The following is a 19,200-nucleotide window of genomic DNA, read 5'->3' as shown; positions in this document are numbered from 1 at the left end:
ATTCAGTGCATTATGGGAGATGGTCTGCTTAGAAATTCGGGGTGTGAGTGAGGGGCATCTTCACTTCCCCAGGGTTCTGTAATGTAACCGTTTCCCTCAATCCTTACCACAGCTGTCTGAAAACGTGGTCAACCGCATGAAGGATCCCGGCCAGCCGTCCAGAGTCGGGCCGTTGGACCCTCCAGCTGCTGCCCTTGGCTCCTCCGGAGGCCGAGAGAAAGGTAGGCCAGGGCGGAAGGTCTGGGTGCGGTTGGGTGGAGAGGTCCTCCTGGAGACAGCGCCCCGAGCCCTGGGTGGTGCGTGCAGGAAGCACTTCCCAGGAGCGAGGGACCCGCATGGCGCACTCCCGTCCAAGGATAGCAGTGTCCGCAGAGCCTCCAGGACTGCTGCTGAGTCAAGGGCAGAGTCCCCCGCTGTGCCAGCCTCTCCGCACGGGAGGAGGCAGTGACGGGGTGGCCTTGGTGTCGTCCTCAGAGCTCTGACCTGCCCTTCGCCCTGGGCTCCTGGCCCTGCTCCTGGGATGGTGGCGCTGGGCTCCGGGAGGGCCGCCACCCGGCCCCCAGGTCCCTGGCCCCCAGGTCCCGCCAGCCCACCCGGAGCTGCCTGCGCTGGGCAGGAAGGGCCTTCATTCCCACTGGCACGTCTGTCTTGGGAGGAAGAGCCTGTGCTTTTCTTGAAGTAATTCCTGTTAGCAAACACACACAAAAGTGAAGTCATCAGTCGTGTCTGACTCTTTGGGACCCCATGGGCTGTAGCCCACCAGGCTCCTTGGTCCATGGGATTTTCCAGTCATGAATACTGGAGTGGGTTGCCATTTCCTTCTCCAGGAGATCTTCCCAACCCAGGGATTTAACCCGGGTCTCCCACACTGTAGGCGGACGCTTACCATCTGAGCTACCAGGGAAGCCTTAGCAAGCACAGAGAAACAACGCATTTAAGAGTGGAGAAAGTATAGTGCAAAAATATTAAGACGTTACAGACTGGAAAAGTCCTCGTGGCAGCTGGTTAAATGCAGAGCTTGTCAATGAGGGGCTGGGTTCCCCGCTGCAGTGTGCGTGCGCGCTTTACCTGGAAGGGCTGGAGGGACGCAGCCTCGCGGTGGAGCTGCCTTCTCCTCTGATCTGCCCCGCTGGGTGCCAGCTCGCAGGGGGCTGCTGCCTCCTGTCCGCTCGGCGTGAGCTGCGTGCTGGCCCTGTGGTTGTGAGCCCTGTGCTGGGATAGCGCCCAGCCTGTCGGGAGCTGAGTGTGTGACCCTACAGGGTACGGTGTCGCCTGCCCATGAGACACGGGCGCCCATCAGGGCCCGGCGGCACAGAGGGGAGGGCTCGTTACTCGGGGGCTCCAGGGAGCCGGCGCGGGAGCTGGACTTTGAGGTGCGGCCCTGCAGATGGGGTGGCGGGGGCTCAGGCGCGGCGCAGCCTCACCCGTTTCAGGACCCGCGCACGGTTTCCTGTCTGGAGTGTGAGGCGCAGGAACGGCGGCCTGGGCTGTTGGCTGGGCCTCGGGACACCCCATCCCCTGCACTGTTTCCGGGGCTCCCGGCACGCTTTAGGGACTCCCTGGCAGTCCAGTGGTTGGGACTCCGAGCTTCCACTGCAGGGGACGTGGGTTCAGCCCCTAGTTGAGGAATTAAGATTCGGCAAGCCATACTACATGACCATTTGGTTTAACAAAGTATTTTGATGTTTGACAGTGAGTGAGTTTTGACTTTCTGAAAGCTGGGGAGTCGTCAGTGTGGATGGACTTCCCTGAAGTGGACTGATTTTAGGATTATTTTTTATTATATGTTGTAAGGTTTATATTTATTTGACTGCACCGGGTCTCAGCTGCAGCCCGTGAGATCTCCTTTGGGCTGTGCGGGCTCCTTCCCTGCTGTGCACGGCCTCTCTGCTTGCGGTGCACAGGCCCAGTAGTCATGGCGTCTGGGATCTTAGTTCCCCAGCCGGGAATCGAACCTGCAGTCCCTGCATTGCAAGAAACAGATTCTTAACCTCTGCACCACCTGGGAAGTCCCTGCTTTTACTTTCAAAAGCAGTGTTTGCTCTTATTTTACTGATAAAGAAAGTTAAAAGAAGTTAAACTTCTTTAATTTTTCTTTTTAATTTATATAAATTTATAATTTATAAATTTCTTTATAATTTTCTTTATATATTTTCTTACTTTAATTTTTCTAAATAGAAAAAGAAGTTAAAATTAAACCCTTAAGTCACACCATACCCCAAGTGCATGTCTGAAGTCAGGGATGGAAATATAATGAAGAAACTTTAAATGAAGAAGGGTGGGAAATATGACTAAAATTCGAGACAATTTAGAAAAATGAGTGAGAAACTAGCGAAGTATGAGCAGAGTTCACCTGCCAAGGGCCGTGACACCCTCTGACAGGCTGCAGGGAAACGTGCAGAGACAGTCACATCCGTGACGAGGGCCCAGCCCCTCAAGCGGCTGCTCCCTCATGGCATCACCAGTGCAGGACTGGCGGGATGCCGTGGAACGTGGCTGTAGGGGTCTGGGCACAGACTCTACAGTGGGTGCCCACATTACTTTTGTAGTCATGAGAAAGGAAAACTACGTAGAAAGCAAAAATGTGATAAATCTTACTTCAGGAGAGTGTTGTCAGTCAGTCACGAAGTCCAGGGAGCCTTCCATCGGGCCCACACCTGCACTGCCTCCTGCACGCTCCTGGCGAGGCCCCAGCGCACCTGCCCGGCCTTCTGGAGAGCTGTGTGCCCAGTGAGGCCCGGGGGGCTGCCCCGGGGAGCCTTCCCGAGGGACTGAGCCCCCAGCCTCTGCGGTTGGCAGCCATGAAGGTCTTGGGAGCAGCACCCACCTCCCCACCTTCCTCCCAAAGCCTGGTTCTCCTGCTGGGTCTCCTGTGGCCCACGTGGCCGAGCGTGGATGCCTGCAAGCGGGCCGAGACATTGGCTAAGGTCTCCACTGTGTGGGGAGCCTGAAGCTGGGGCCATGGGGGCAGCAGGCCCTCACTGTCACCGTGTGGTGGAGGAGGAGAGTGAACGGGTTTGCTTGGAGATCCCTGGGTTCTTACTGCGGGAAGGTGGGCCTCCTGTGATAGCCTAAAGCGCTGTCACACTCGAGGTGGTGCAGGTGGAAAGGTGCGCAGACTTCCTTCCCGGGGCGCAGGCCGCGTTCAGGTCGGAGCCCTTGGGAGGGGGCCCAAGAGACACAGGCCGCGCCCCCGCTGACCTCTCAGTGTGGAGGCGAGGAGCTCCCCTCAGCCGGCTGGCCTCCTGGGGAGGGTGCCTGGGTTCCAGCAGCTGAGAGGTAGAAGGGGGGTGTCAGTCACTGCGCTCAGGCGTCCACACTCACCCCGTGACCCTGCCACCCTGTCTGTGCAGGACACGGACCAGCGGCCTTCAGGGCGCCTCCCTCCTGACAGCAGGGCAAACCTGTGTTCTGTGTTGGCCCAGGGCACGTCCACCCAGGGGGCATCCTCCCGGGCCCTCTCCTGGGTGACCACCATGATTGTGTCCATCTGGGGGCGTCCTCCCGGGCCTTCTCCTGGGTGACCACCATGATTGTGTCCATCTAGGGGCGTCCTCCCGGGCCCTCTCCTGGGTGACCACCATGACTGCGTCCTCCCAGGGGCATCCTCCCGGGCCTTCTCCTGGGTGACCACCATGACTGCGTCCTCCCAGGGGCATCCTCCCGGGCCCTCTCCTGGGTGACCATCATGACCATGTCCACCCAGGGGTTGTCCTCCTGGGCCCTCTCCTGGGTGACCACTGTGACCACGTCCACCCGGGGGTGTCCCCCTAGGCCCTCTCCTGGGTGACCACTGTGACCATGTCCATCCACAGCCCCATCTTGTGCCTTCTCCTGGGTGACCACCATGACTGCGTCCACCCAGGGGCGTCCCCTCGACCCCCTCCGGGTGATGAGCCTCCCTCCGTCCGTGGGTTGCTGCTGACCTTTTCTTATCCATCTCTGCAGACTCGAAACCACCCAGGCCGGAGTGCGGTAGTGGCCAGGGACCCCTGAGGGTGCAGGTGGATCCCCTTGAGAGGTATGCTGAGGAGCCGCTTGCCCCGGGCCTACGCCTTCCTCACCAGGTGCCTTCTCCTCACCCAGAGGCCAGGGGTTCTGGTCCCTCACGTTGTCTTACGTCGGTGGGACGCCAGGCCTGCGGTTTCGGTGGCGCTGTTCCTCATGTGACGACAAAGAGACTCCGGGTGGGGGAGGGCGGGGCTCTGTGCCCTTGTGGGTGTGCACAGCCGTGTTCGGAGGAGCTCACTCGTGGCCTGACTGCAGGTGTGGGTGCCTCCCCAGCGCAGGCCTCAGGCTGGTGAGCGCTCTGGCTGGGGCAGGGCTGGCAGGCAGCGGCGGAGGCCCCGGGTGCACCGTGTCTCCAGGCCTCAGGGTCCCCAGGGCTGATGTGGGGTCCTTGCGGTGTGGCTCAGCGAGCCCCTGGCTGGTACTGAGGGGCTCGTCTGCAGCCGCGAGGTTGTGCCTCTGTAACGGATGCAGACAGCTACCCTCAGGGGGCGGCGGGCCCGGGTCAGCCCTGCTGGGCAGCCCCCTCTGCAGGTCAGCGCAGCCGTGTCTGTCCTGTGATCTCAAAAGGACCCACCTTCTAAGAGTGTCCAGTCCCTAATCCCCAGAGGTCTCATCCAAGCAATTAACCAGAATATTATTTAAAAAAAATACTTTTAAGCATTTTAAAAAATGTTCAAGTAATACGTGTTATTGGAAGACTTAGGATATATATGGAATGAAAAATTCACCCATAGATTCATCATCCCATATTAACGTTTTGGACTATTTTTTTCAAATATCTTTTTTCCTCTAGTTTAGCCTTCTGTTTTTCAAAGTCGTGTAAAATTTTGTTATCTTGCTCTTTTTACCCAGTCTTCTAATTATCTTCCATTTGTCACACCTGCCTTGTGAGCATTTTTCCTGCTCAAGGCCCCATGTCTGGTCCTCGGTCTTGGGGCTGTGGCGCGGCAGAGAGTGTGGCACTCAGGGCCTCATGCCCGCTGTGCCCTCTGGGCTGAACTGCCACAGCCTTTTTCACTCTTGAGTTGTTTACCCGCCCCCCCCCCAATAAAGAGCACTTCTAAGACCTTCTCAGCCGCTTGTTTCTTTCTCTAGGAGGATTTTACTAGGGAGACTAGAAACAGGTCCAAGGGGAGGGACGCGTTCAGGACGGAGAGTTGACCGTTGAGAAGCAAGGCTACTGCTCCTGACCCTGCAGTCCTGGGGTGGGGCGGGGAGGTGACTGTTCCCTGCCCGTCTCTAAGGGGCCTCGGATAGTGGGGCTGGACCCCTGCCTTGCGGATCTCTCGTCGGGCCTTGGGTCTCCGGTTCCTCAGCTGTCTGAGGACATGTGGCAGTGTCCCCCAAGCCCTGGGGACCGTCGCTGGTGCCTGACCCTTTCTGGTGGCTGTGGCACCCCGTCGAACCTCACGTCCCTGCCCCATCAGCTGCGTGAGCCGCGCCTGCATCTGTGTCTCCATCTCTCCTCTGGCCCAGGTGTGACCGGGAACAGGCTGTGCTCCAGCACGAGCTGGTCCATGTGGCCACGACAGACAGAGAGGCAGCTGCGAAGCCCCGGAGCGTGACCCTGCGGCGTGGGGAGGGCAGTGCGGACCAGGAGAAGCAGCGGTTGGCCCAGCTGGTGAGTGCGGGTCCCCAGGCGGCCCTCCTGGCTCCACTGGTCCAGGGAGCAGAGTCCGAGCCCTGGACCTGCGTTGGTCTGGAGTCACGGCTTCTCTTCCATGGGGAGGGTGCCCTAGGGATTGGGAGCCAGGGTCCTGTAGCCGGGCTTTGTTACCGTGGAGACGGCCGGGGGCAGGCAGCCCAGCAGCCAGGTGGGCGAGGCCTGGCCAGGACGCTCAGGGCTCTTTGGTCTGGACGGAGGCCTGGTGAGCACTGCAGCCTGCGTGTGGCTCTCACCGGGGTGCTGGGCGTCACAGCTCCCCTCTGGCCCTGCCCCCAAGCATCCCCAGAGGAGACCCCCCACAGCGGGAGGGGTCTCCTGCCTCCAGCACAGGTCTGGGTTTCTTTCCATGAAGGGCAGCTTTAGAGTGAAGACTCTTCTGGACGTCCGGGTGGATGGTGCCCTCTGCCAGCACGCGGAGCCCACGGGGCCCGAGGCCACCTTACCTCTGCAGGCGCCCCTGACTCCTTGTGAGGCCCCACTCTCCACTGGTCACCGTCCACTTCCTAATGCAGCTGGAGGCCCTGCTCCCTTTGGGAGCTCACTGCCTCCTGCTGTGAGTCCTGCTGTGGGGTTCCGGCGGCCGTCTTCCTGCTCTGGTCCCACAGGGCCCAGGGTAGCCAGTCATGCCCGACGCAGGGCATGCAGCGCTGGGGGTGTGGGGCCGGCCTGGGGCTTCCACACCATTAGGGGCGCTGACCGGGAGAAGCGCCTCTGGGAGGCTGTGTGGCTGCCGCCTCCTGCACCTCTGGGTGCCTGGGCTTTGGCTGGAGGTCAGGCAATGAATTAGCCTGAGCAGACGCAGAGAGGCCAGTCAGAGCTCCAGCGGAGCTCTGGCGGAGGGTAGCGAGGCCGCAGCGTCGCCTGCAGTGTGGTCCTGTGCTCGCAGCTGCTTCAGCGGAGGTGCTGTCAGAACTGTACATGGAGGGTTTAGGAAGGAGGGGAAGGATGGGAGCAGAACCTGAGTTGGGCAGAGGGTTTTCTTTCCTTCCCCGGGTCCTTGCGAGTGGGACAGGGGAGCCCGTGTCCTGGCTGGGCCCTTCTCCTCCCTGCCTCCTGACCCCAGGGGCCCCGACCCTGTGCCCGCCGCCAACTGGAGGGTCCCTGTCCAGGGTGCTGAGTCGCGGGCATTCAGCGTGCTCCTTGCTCTGGCTTCTGTAGCATGGCTCTTTAGTCCTCATCTGCATGAATGATTGAGCTCGTTACTGGAGAAAGTTCATAAAGTCAATGACAAGGAAAGGCAGTCACGTCTGTGACCTGCTTCTGAAGGCCTGCTCTGCGCGCAGGGCTGCTGCAGTGAGCTGCTGCGTGTGGACGCGTGGTCCCCCGCGTGCATGTTCCCGACCCTACCTTCATCATCTGAAGCACGGGAAGGTGGAACAAACGGGCCGTTGGAGTTGGAAACAGAGAAAGGCTTATTGCAGGGAGGGCGGAGCAAGGAAACAGTGGCTCAACTCCTCCCCACCCACAGCTCCTGGGAGGGTTTCAGGAGAACATTGTTAAAGGTCAGGTTGAGTGGGGGTGGGTGGGGGATCACAGGGTCTTTGATCAGCTGGTGCACAGTTCTCTGGTGGACTGATGATGAGGTCACAGGGTTTTCTGACTCCTTGGTGGTGCTTTCAACATCTGTAAGCAGCTCAGGAATGCGGTTGCGGCTGTTATCTGCATACCTCTGAGAGGAGCGTGGCAGAGCAGGGGTGGGGAAGCCTGCCCCCGAAGGCCCCAGAGGCTCGCACCCGCCTCCCCTGGTCTTCCCCACTGCTGTTCTCTGTGCCTGGCCCCCGCGGCCCTGGGTGGGGTCCCGATGGGCCTCAGGTGGGCGCAGGTGCTGTGCTCCATCCCTGTTCCAGCTCCCTCATCTGCTGGCTGTTCCGGGGCCCACGTTCACCCCACGTGGTGCCGTGCCAGCCCACCCATACCCGCTGACCCCATCCTGCCTGCCCCCACCCCCGTCTCCCCGGCCTCAGGGGTCGCCTGGCCCCCACGGCCCTGGGCGGGGTCCCAATGAGCCGCAGGTGGGCGCAGGTGCTGTGCTCCATCCCTGTTCCAGCCCCTCATCTGCTGGCTGTTCTGGGGCCCACGTTCACCCCACGTGGTGCCGTGACAGCCTGCCCACACCCGCTGACCCCACCCTGCCTGCCCCCACCCCCGTCTCCCCGGCCTCAGGGGTCGCCTGGCCCCCGCGGCCGCCCCTTGGAGCTGCTCTGTGCCCTCGTCCCGCCCTCGGCTGTGGTGTCTGCAGATCGGAGTTGGTTTCTCACACTCTCTGCAATCTGGTTTTCACACCCATTGGCACTTTGATCTCAGACTCAACAAATCTGGTGACTCTCTTCACGTTTCCCCCTGGATTCCTCGACAGGAAGCTGCTGCCTGGCCTTTAAACTCTCCTCTGCGCCCGTCTCTGCCAGCTCCTCCTGCCTCCCACCCTGTCCTGTTCCGCTGGGGGCTGTGGGCTGGGCTGAGCGGGACAGACCCTAGAGGGTGCACGTGCAGCAGATCACGGGCAGGGAAGCTTGAGGCGCCTGAGGGCCAGGAACTTAGAGGAGGCGCAGGACCCCATTAGATGGACACCCACGAGGCCTTCTCTGGGGAGCAGACCTGAGTCATGGTGGGGGACACCCGGGGTCCCAGGGCCGGAGGCTCAGTGAGCTGGGGAGCTGGGGCCACTCCTGGGGAGAGGGCAGCGCATGGAGGGGCCCGTGGGCCTGGGGGCACGTGGCCGGATGCAGTCGTGCCTTGGGATGGTTTCCAGAAGGTTCTGTGTGGAGATCAACAGGAGACTGCCAGAGTCCTGCTGAGAGGCCGCGGTGGCCTGGAGAGAGGGCGGGAGGGGGCCCGAGCAGCAGGGGACAGGTGTGTGGGGCAGTGGGCAGGCGGGCGGGCATGACATGGCCACCAGAGGGGCCGGGGGCCCGTGTGGCCTCCTGTCAGCCCTCGTGCCTCAGGCAGGCGGGCTGTCCCAGGCCCCAGCATCCGCGAGGAGCGGGAGCAGGTGTGTGAGGGGGAGGCCCCATGCAGGACACTTCCTCCAGTGGCGGGCGGGGCGGGCGGTCCTCCCCTGGGAGCATGGGCCGCGGTGCAGGCGCTCAGCCAGGTATCTGAGGGCCCGGCGTCCTTTGGATGAGCCGTGCGGGTTCTCTAGGACTGCCGGGTGGAGAACTGAAAGTTCTGGTGGTGTCCGGCCCCTGGTGTTGGAGGTTGTGACCTAGCCTGGGCTCAGGAGCCAGAGCCCTGGGACGAGCCCTGCGTCCTGGCTGTCCTCCTTGGGTGCCCTCTGTCTCTTGCAGGCCCTTCTCTTAAGGGGCGGTGGTCGTTCCCCGGAGACCCCTCGGTTGTCCGCGGAGTCTTGAGATCACGCACAGGAGGGGCTTGGTGCTTGGCTCCTTGGGCTGACAGAACGTTTCCCTCCTGTCAGCTTGGTGGGGGGGAGGGTACACACTCAAGTCCTGCTTCCTTGCAGCCCCCACTACCCCGCCCAACCCAGAGACCCTCCTCATGCCTTGTGATGCTTGCTCCTTTGCGGGTCTGGAGAGGGGTTTCCATCCTAGAGAGCTCACGGCAGAGTCCGGCCCAGACGGGTCCCTGGTTCCTGCCGGTCCCTGCCTGTGCTCGAGAGGCCGGGAGTCCGGGCGCTCCTGCCTGCGTGGGTCTGGGAAGGTGGGGAGAACCGGGCCACCCTCCTGCTTCTCACGCCCTCACCGTGGCGGGCGGTGGCGTGGCTGTGTCCGCTGCCCTTGGGGACCGGGCCGCATCCCGCAGCCTCTCTTGTCCCGCGTGCCGGGCCCACGAGGGGGCAGTCCTGGGCCCCACTGGATGGGGGGGAGGGGACGGCTGCGGGAGTCACGGGCAGGAGGACGGGACCTCGGGAGGCTGTGCCCTGCCTGGCCCCGCCTGCATCTACGCCTGTGAGTGAGGCCCCGGCCTGTGTCCTCCCGGGGGCGGGGCCGGGTCTGTCCAGCGGGAAGGGCGCCACCTGCCCTCCAGCCCCTCCGTGGGGCCGCCTGGGGGGCCTCTCGCTGCCAAATTCTCTCCAGGAGGCCCCGGCGGCCATCAGGCAGCAGCAGTGGGATCAGGTGGAAAGCTCCTGTCCATAAGCCGCTTACTCCTGGAGCAGGAGAGTCGCGGCTCTCCCGGCCAGCGAGCAGCCTGCGGCCCCCCCGAACCTGGGGGTCTTCCCTGCTGGCGGCGGGGTGTGGATGAGGTGGCTCTTCCCTTGGCAAGTGCCTCCGCCGGGCCCGGCACCGTGGGCAGCGTCTCCTTGGCTTTGCTGTGGTGGACCAGTGGATGCTGGGGTGTTGGCCACCCCGGGGTTTTCCATGGCCCAAAGGTGAGTCAACGTTGGTGACAAGACCTTCCTGGAGTGACTGGCTGTCGGGTGTCAGGAGCCTTCAGTTTGCCTTTGAACCGGACTTCCCTGCTGAGGGTATGGGCACTTTGCTGCCCTCTCCCCACGGCTGATGAGGCGGGGTCTGCAGGCGCACACCCGGAGGCCACGGCCCCTGCTCAGCTACGGAGCACCTTCAGCTCATTGGCCGCTGGGTGGGTCCCAGGTTAACGCCACAGAGCTCGGGCGCCTCGGCCTGATCAGGCCTGGCCTTCTCCCAGGTGGAGACCCGCAGCTCCTGCTGCTCCTCCGCCTCCCCTCTCTCTCTGGCAGATGGGCACACTGCCCAGAGCCTTCCCATGCCACCTTCCCTATGAGTGGGGAATCGGGCTGCAGGCTTGGTTCTCTCCGCTGTGGGCTGGGGCACTCCAGCACGTACCTGAGCCCAACCACCCTGGACCTGGAGCATCAAGAGACCCAGCGGAGCGGCTGGGCCCTCTACAGGGGCAGCTTCCCTTGGCTGAGAGTTCCCAGGGGCCCCGGCACCCTGTGGCCCGGGCTTCAGTCTCTTTACAGGTGGATGGAGACGGGCATTGGTGCGCCCTGTACTGGGGGCACGCTGCCTCCTCCGGGCTTGGGATCAGGCCTGCTCCGTGTCCCCTTCAGCCCCTGCGCCCCGCTCGACTATGGCGGGCGCTCAGACCCTGTGCCCATTGGACCGGGACACCCAGCAGCCCCGTCTGGGCTGAGCTCCTTTCCAGGAGCTGGTGCTGGCGGAGGAGGGAGCAGGGCGAGAGGCCAGCCTGTCCAGGAACATTCTTACTGCTGGCTCCTCTGCACAGCGAGCTGCTTTGAGCGGCTTGGCTGCCAAGTAGAAGCCTGCGTGGGGACTCTGAATGGGTTCAGGGGAGATCGCTTGCGCCTGTGTCACTGCTGCTGGGCCCCAGGGTTCCCCTCAGGGACCGCATTCCTCCACAGGAATTTGGTCTTCAGCCACCGCAGCGAACTAAAGAACTAAAGAGACTAAAGAACTACTAAAGAGCTTCTTGATGAAAGTGAAAGAGGAGAGTGAAAAATCTGGTTTAAAACTCAACATTCAAAAAATTAAGATCGTGGCATCCGGTCCCATCACTTCATGGCAAATAGATGGGGAAACAATGGAAACAGTGACAGACTTTATTTTTCTGGGCTCCAAAATCACTGCAGATGGTGACTGAAGCCATGAAATTAAAAGACACTTGCTCCTGGGAAGAAAAGCTATGATCAACCTAGGCAGCATATTAAAAAGCAGACACGTTACTTTGTCAACAGAGGTCCGTCTAGTCAAGCCTATGTTTTTCCAGTGGTCATGTATGGATTTGAGAGTTGGACTATAAAGAAAGCTGAGCACTGAAGAATGGCTGCTTTTGAACTGTGGTGTTGAAGAAGACTCTTGAGAGTCCCTTGTACTGCAAGGAGATCCAACCAGTCCATCCTAAAGGAAATCAGTCCTGAATATTCATTGTTGAAAGGACTGATGCTGAAGCTGAAACTCCAATCCTTTGGCCACCTGATGCGAAGAACTGACTCATTGGAAAAGACCCTGATGCTGGGAAAGATTGAAGGTGGGAGTCAGTATCACTGACTCAACGGATGTGAGTTTGAGTAAACTCCGGGAGTTGGTGATGGACAGGGAGACCTGGTGTGCTGCAGTTCATGGGGTTGCAAAGAGTTGGACATGACTGACCAACTGAACTGAAGCTATACTGAAGGCAGGCAACTTGCAGGCTTTCCCTTGGAAGGGCCCTGGGTAAGGAGCTCCCAGTGAATGGGGGTGTGGCCACCAGGAGGAGGCAAGGCTGCAGCCTGAGGGGTGGTTGTCTTCTGGCATCTGGGGAGGGAGTCTGCAGGGAGAAAGGAGCCTCGGGAGGTGGAGAGTGACGCTCTTGGTACCAGGGTGAGCACGGGGTGGACATCAGGCGCAGAGGGACCAGAGGACATCCAGGAGGGGAGGTTACAGGAGACTCCAGTCCCGTACGGTCTGCTCTGCCTGGCGTGTGGTGGAGGGACTTGGCGGAGGCGCCGTGCAATATTGGACCTTGCAGAGCTGGTTCCCAGCCCGCCTGGCACAGCTTGTCCCCCTGGGGGTCTGGGGCCCAGGGAGGGACAGGCCTGTCCGAGGACCTGAGCCACCACCCGTGTCTGGAAGCCCCTGGCGTTTGTCCTGGCTCTGGGCTGGCCATGCTGGCGGGGGTCGTCTCTGGGGCTGGGCTGGCGTGCTGGTGGAGGTTGTCTCTGGGGCTGGGCTGGCGTGCTGGCGGGGGTCGTCTCCAGGGCTGGGCCGCACACGCGGCCTTACACGCTGTCTTACACGCTCCTTGAAATCTTGTAGTGTCACCAGGCTCCCCAGGGATTCTGCAGTGTATCTGTATTTGAGACACTATAACTCTCTTTTTGGCAGCCTGATTATTTAGGCCTGACAGGTAGGCACAACTGTCTCATTAAGTACAGATATATTTGTATGACTTGGGGGGAAAATGGAACATTCCATTAGTCTAAGAAAAGAGTAGCAGTTGTTCCTTTTACTTGCAAACTCAGTGTGTGAGAGTTTGTTCTCATTAAATGTGTGAGGTGTGCACGCAGCACCCTGGGGGCTGGTGCTGTGACCTGCCCAGGTTCTGCCTACTGCAGCGCCCCGGCTGGCCCTTCCTGACTCCGATCCAGCGCTGGATGCCCCGCCCGTGGGGCAGGGACATACTCGGTCCTGCCGTGTGAGGCTCCAGGGGTCACTGCTCAGAGCCCTGCGGTGGGCCGGGCCCCAGGTGACACCCCCGCATGTGGCCAGGATCCTCAGCCTCCCGAGCTGCTCTGTGGGCTAGAATCCCGGTCGGGGGATGGTGCTGAAGGCTCCGGGGTGGATCTGTCAGATACCTTCGCTCTGGGGGTAGGTGCTCACCACTAACGCGTGTCTTGCTTGCCTACAGAAGCCCTGCCAGGGGCCCCAGGTGCTGGGGGCTGGCTGGCCCGCATCCTGGGGCAGGTGCGGGCAGCTCCTCTTTCCCCACTCCTCCTCGGGGGGCCTGGGCACAGGTGATGGGCCCTGGATGCTGTGCTTCACCCAGCTCCTTGGGGTCACAGCGCCGCTGTGAGCCCAGGGCCCTCTGCTCTGTTAGGCCCACACGGGCTGGGCAGCCCCGAGGCCGCGGCTGTGGGGAGCACACGGGTTTGCTGCCCTGTCCCCGCAGCACGGCGCTGGCCCTGCGTTCTGTGTGTTACACGGTGGGGGGCACACAGCAAGCCCTGGAGAATGGGCAGGCAGTTGGTGTTGGAGGAGAAAGCAGGGGTGGGAGGGTGGAGGTTCGGTGCGCTGCTCCATCTTCTAAGGTGGGATTCATGTTAGCACACGACTCGTTAACTCTGTGCCTTTCCTGCGTTTGTATTCTCCTGCAGCTCTCGCCTCACACGGTCGCAGGATGTTTTCCTCCCTCCACGGGGCCGTGGGTATGCTGAAAAGTGGCGAGGTGGCGGGTGAGCGGGGTGTTGGGGAAGTGAAGGAGCCAGCAAGCAACTTTCCGGTGGGAGAATGGGGGGTGGCGCTGCTCTGGGGAGGCGGGGAGCGGGTAGCGAGGCCGGACGGGGCCTGTGGGGGCAGGAGCAGGGCATGCAGCAGGTGCTTACTAGCTGCGGCCTCCTCTCATCCGCCTCCTGGGTTCAGCTGGTCACAACCCCTTGTTGCCCTGGGCCTGAGATCTTGCGTGTCCTGTCAGGGGAGGCCGGATGGCGTCCCACGGGTTTGGGCTGTGCCCTCGTGTGCCTGCGCACTGGCCAGTGGGCACACGCTTCTACATGTTCCCCCTGTTTATCTCCTCATGGGTAAGAATCCTTAAAAAACCAGACAGTACTGACGATCTCCTCCATTAAACGGCAGTTGTACTTGGGGACACTGCCTGCAGAAAGAAAGGCTCTGCCCCGTCCGGAGACGGTCGGGGAGAGAGACCGTGGGCTGAGGAGGAGCCGGGCTCCCCTGGGAAGACTCCTGGCTCCGGTTCCCGACACACAGACCCCGTCACCGTCCTCGCCCACGGCCCGGAGAGGCGTCTCCAGGGCCGGGTGGGAAGTGTGGGGCTCACCGAGCACGGGACGTCCTGCGGAGACTCCATGCGGTGGCACAGCCAGAAACGCGAGCCTGTTCTAAGGGGGCTTAGAGGACAGCTGGCCGGGAGGACTGGGCCCCCAGCACTCACACGGCCCCCGCGCTGCCTGCTCCGGGGGTGCTGAGCTGGGCGTGGGGGTTTATGGGAACCTTTACAGGTTGGCAAGTGTCCAGACTTACAAGAGAAGGAGGAGTTGGAGGAGAAAGGAAGTATTTGGCGTCAACAGACCCAGCCAGACCTGTACGCCGACTTCCACGCTGGCTTGGGTGGACCCACGTCAGACCTTGTGGGGGCTGCAGGCTGTCGGCAGGTCTCTGAGCTGGAGCTCAGGACAAGCTGACCTCCTCCGCAAGCCCTGTGTGGCCCTGTTGTAACCTTAAGTTTGTCGTCTGTGAAACAGGCTGCCAGCAGCTGCTGCTCCATGTCTGTTGGGAGCTTTAAAATCTTGATTAAGAGGCACAGCTAAAGAGAGGAGATGCTGGTGAGTTGGCAGGTCTTCTGTGGCCATCAGTGCCCGTCAGCAGATGCCACCCCGTGTCCCCTCCAGCCCGCAGCTGCCTGCTATTTTTAGCGGCTCTGTAACTCCATTAGCCATACCCCACCTCCCAGACCCCTGTCTGTACGTTTAATTATATAAATGGCATCACAAATCACAGTGGTGTTGAACTCCATCTCATGTCCCAGAGCAAATCAGAGCACGTTCCACTGCATCTCGTTGACCGGCCATCCAGCCTGGAAGCGGGCTCAGGGCAGGGCGAGGCTCTCCTCTGGGGAAGCGAGCTGGGGAGAGGGCGGTGTGCGGGGAGGGCCTTTCGGGGGGCCTCATGGGGTTGCTCCACGCCTCTCCTCCCAGCTCGAGGTGAGCTCTTATTTCTGTTACGCCAGTTCATGGCTGACTCGTCCTCGGCCCTTGGCTCTGCTGCTCCAGCCGCTGTGCGTGGTGACGGCCGTCTGCAGAGGCCCCAGTGGGAGGCCGTGCTGACCTCGCTCAGGCCGAGGCCGGGCGCCTGCCCCCAGCGCGTCCACCCTCTGCCTGGCTGTGTCACTGCTGCTGAGTTCAGGGAGGGTTGAGCTCCATTCTTGGCTTCTGGGGTGGCCTCAGGCACTCTGGAGGTTTCTGCTCTTCCTCAGGGCTCTACAGTGGCTTAGCTTCTCCATGTCCCGCCCAGCCCTGCTGCTGACCTCCCGCGTCCAGCTTCTTCCTGGCCTGTGGCTCTGATTCCGGCTGCTCCCGGCAACCATTCCTTTGGGGCCACGTGATGGGGTCATCTCCCTGGGGTCATCTTCCTGCAGCCCCGTGCTGATCGCCATGCTGACCGCTGGTCCTATGAGGTCCTTGCAGGTACTGTCCTCTCATCCACATCTTCAAGGACCTCATCTCCTGAGGACAAGAGCATTATCCTCCCTGACGATGGCGAGCTGACTGCCCTGCATCTGACACGGAGGCTGGGCACGTCCTTGAGGACTGACTAGCGAACGTCTCAGGCCGGGCCATGGGGCCTCCCCTGCAGGCGCTTGTGCCTCCCGGTGTCCCTCTGTCTGTAGGACAGCCACCAGTGCTGGCATCCTTCCATGTTACTGGTGGTGCCGAGGGGTGCAGGCCTGGGGTTTTCTAGCGTGTCCCTGAGTTTGGTGCGTCTGGTCATCCCTCACGATTAGGTTCAGGTCAGAGCTTGCATTCCTCTTGGTGATGACCTCAGGGGCACGTGATGCCACCTGTCTCCGTGTGCGGGTCAGGTTTGTTCATTCGGGTGAGGTGAGGTGGGCTGGACTTGTCTGTCCTACAGCTCCTTCCCCCTCGCAGAAGGGTCGGGAATCTGGGGTCATGCTTTGGGACTGTACGGTGTACCGTTTCCAGCCTTTTAGCCAGGGCCTTTCTACTCTATTCATAGCATTCTTCACATTTTAAAATCGTTCCTTTACTGTGGTAAAGTACATATCACATAAACTTTGCCATTCTAACCATTCAAGTGTAAAGTTAGCGTCGCTGAGATGATTCACAATGCTGTACCGCTGTCACCACCGTAGCTTTGCAGAACTCTTGGCCTTTCTACACAGAAAACCTGTCCCCGCGGCCGAGAGCTCCCAGCCTCTCCCCAGCCCGGCAGCCCCTGTTCCACGCGGTGTCTCTATGAACCCGACCGCCCCGGGGGCCGTGTGTGCGTGGAGGGACACCGACAGGACTTACTCTGTCCTGACTGGCTCGCCTTACTCGGCATGATGTCATCAGGGTCATCCGTGTTGAGGCAGGTGTCAAACCTCCTCCCTCTCAAAGGCGGAATCACAGTCCGTTGCGTGTGTAGACCCCGTTTTGTTTATTCATCCACCTGTCGCAGACATCTGGTTGCCTCCACCTTTTGGCTGTTGTGAATATAGCTGCTGTGAACAAGGGTGTGCAGATATCTTTCCCAGACTCTGCTTTCAGCTCTCTTGCTGTATGTACCCAGCAGTGAAGTTGCTAGATCATATGGGAATTCTATTTTTAATATTTTGAGCATGAAGTTCTCATGCTGTTTTCTATAGTAGCTGCACTATTTTACATTTTTACCAGCAACGTATGAGAGTTCCAATGTCTCCACTTTCTCACCAACATTTATCCTTTTCTGTTTCCATTTTGTTTTTTTAAATAGCCATCCTATTTTCTGAAAAAGCCATTCAGGTGTGAAATGATATTTCATTGTGGTTTTGAGTTGCGTTTCTGTGATAAGTAATGATGTTGAGCATCTTTTAATGCACTATTCAGACATTTATATATCTTATTCAGAGGAATGTCTATTTAGATTCTTTGGCCCTTTTTTACTGTTGTTTTAAAAATGTTACTGTAAGAGTTCTTTACATGTTCTAGACGTAAGCTCCTGCTCATACATGATTTGCACACTATTTTGTGTTTTGTTTGATAACTTCTTGGTAATGTCCTTTAGTACAAAAAGTTTTTAATTTCAAAGTCCAACTTATTTTTTCTTTTGTTGCTCCTGCCTTTAGGGTCACATCTAATCTATTTCCAATTAAAAGATCATGAAGTTTATCCCTGTGTTTTAAGAATTTCATGGTTTTGATCCTTGGTCCATTATGAATTAATTTTTTATATGGTGTGAGGTAGGGGTAACACTTCATCCTTTTGCAGGTGGACATCCAGCTATTTCAGTGCCATTTGTTGAAGGGACTGTTTTTTCTCCATTGGATTGTTTTTCCCCCTTTGCCCAGCATCAGTTGGTCACACATATATGGGTTTATATGCCAGTATGCCAGCAAATTTGGAAAACTCAGCAGTGGCCACAGGACTGGAAAAGGTCAGTTTTCATTCCAATCCCAAAGAAAGGCAATGCCAAAGAATGTTTCAAACTACTGCACAGTTGCACTCATCTTACACGCTAGCAAAGTAATGCTCAAAATTCTCCAAGCCAGGCTTCAACAGTATGTGAACTGTGAACTTGCAGATATTCAAGCTGGATTTAGATAAGGCGGAGGAACCAGAGATCAAATTGCCAACATCTGATGGGTCATCAAAAAAGCACCAGAGTTCCAGAAAAATATCTACTTCTGCTTTATTGACTATGCCAAAGCCTTTAACTGTGTGGATCAGAACAAACTATGGAAAATTCTGAAAGAGATGGGAATACCAGACTACCTGGCCTGTCTCCTGAGAAATCTATATGCAGGTCAGGAAGCAACAGTTAGAACTGGACATGGAACAACAGACTGGTTCCAAATCGGGAAAGGAGTATGTCAAGGCTGTATATTGTCACCCTGCTTATTTAACTTATATGCAGAGTACATCATACAAAATGCTGGGCTGGATGAATCACAAGCTGAAATCAAGATTGCCAGGAGAAACATCAATAACCTCAGATATGCAGATGTCACCACCCTTATGGCAGAAAGCAAAGAAGAACTAAAGAGCCTCTTGTTGTAAGTGAAAGAGGAGAGTGAAAAAGTTGTCTTAAAACTAACAGAAAAAGAAGATCATGGCATCTGGTCCCATCACTTCATGGCAAATAGATGGGGAAACAATGGAAACAGTGACAGACTTTATTTTCTTGGGCTCCAAAATCACTGCAGATGGTGACTGCAGCCTTGAAATTAAAAGATACTTGCTCCTTGGAAGAAAAGCTATGATCAACCTAGGCAACATTTTAAAAAGCAGAGGCATTACTTTGCCAACAAAAGTCTATCTAGTCAAAGCTATCGTTTTTCCAGTAGTCATGTGTGGATGTGAGAGTTGGACTATAAAGAAAGCTGAGCGCCAAAGAATTGATGCTTTTGAACTGTGGTGTTGGAGAAGACTCTTGAGAGTCCCTTGGACTGCAAGGAGATCCAACCAGTCCATCCTGAAGGATATCAGTCCTGAATATTCATTGGAAGGACTGATGCTGAAGCTGAAACTCCAATCCTTTGGCCACCTGATGTGAAGAACTGACTCATTGGAAAAGACCCTGATGCTGGGAAAGATTGAAGGTGGGAGGAGAAGGGGATGACAGAGGATAAGATAGTTGGATGGCATCACTGACTTGATGGACATGAGTTTGAGCAAGCTCCGGGAGGTGGTGATGGACAGGGGAGCCTGGCATGCTGCAGTCCATGGGTTCGCAAAAAGTCAGACATGACTGAGCAACTGAACTGAACTGATACAGGTTTTCTCCTGGACTCGCAGCTCTATTCGGGTGGCCTCTGTCTACCCCTACGGCGATACCACACTGTTTGATTACGGCAGCTTTGCAGGAAACTGTAAGTGCAGAGTGTGTCTTTCAGTGTTGTTCTTCTTTTTCAAGATTGTTTTGGCTGTTCAGTCCCTCTGCAGTTCCATATGAACTGAAGGATTGATTTTTCAACAGGACAGAAAGATACTGGAATTTTTATAGGGATTGCATTGAACCTGAAGATTGCTTTATACAGTTTATTAGTGTCCTAATGCTGCCGTAACAAAGTACCACAAACTGGGATGGCCTAACAGACAAGTGAAAGGGTTCTCAAGGCTGTGATGAGTCTGATGCATCTTAGGAAGAATCTGTTCCATGTCGTTCTCTTACCTCCTGGTGTTGACTGGGAATCCTTAATGTCCTTGGCTTGGC

At 58.2% G+C, this 19,200-nt stretch overlaps 1 protein-coding gene across 4 annotated transcripts in view; it reads left to right on the top strand.

Moving 5' to 3' along the window:
- CHCHD6 (coiled-coil-helix-coiled-coil-helix domain containing 6) overlaps nucleotides 1-19,200 on the top strand; it is a 99,086-nt gene that overhangs the window by 14,768 nt on the left and 65,118 nt on the right. For all 4 annotated transcript variants that reach the window (XM_065935454.1, XM_065935456.1, XM_065935455.1 and 1 more), the window contains exons 2-4: nucleotides 113-221; nucleotides 3,949-4,021; nucleotides 5,488-5,632. In XM_065935454.1, coding sequence (XP_065791526.1) covers nucleotides 113-221; nucleotides 3,949-4,021; nucleotides 5,488-5,632 — 327 coding nt within the window. The remainder of the gene's footprint in view (nucleotides 1-112; nucleotides 222-3,948; nucleotides 4,022-5,487; nucleotides 5,633-19,200) is intronic.

This window comes from Muntiacus reevesi, chromosome 4 (assembly GCF_963930625.1).
Source record: "Muntiacus reevesi chromosome 4, mMunRee1.1, whole genome shotgun sequence".
In the NCBI taxonomy this organism is placed as follows: Eukaryota; Metazoa; Chordata; class Mammalia; order Artiodactyla; family Cervidae; genus Muntiacus; species Muntiacus reevesi.
The sequence above is the reverse complement of the archived record's forward strand: the minus strand, read 5'-3'. Positions and strand labels throughout refer to the sequence as shown.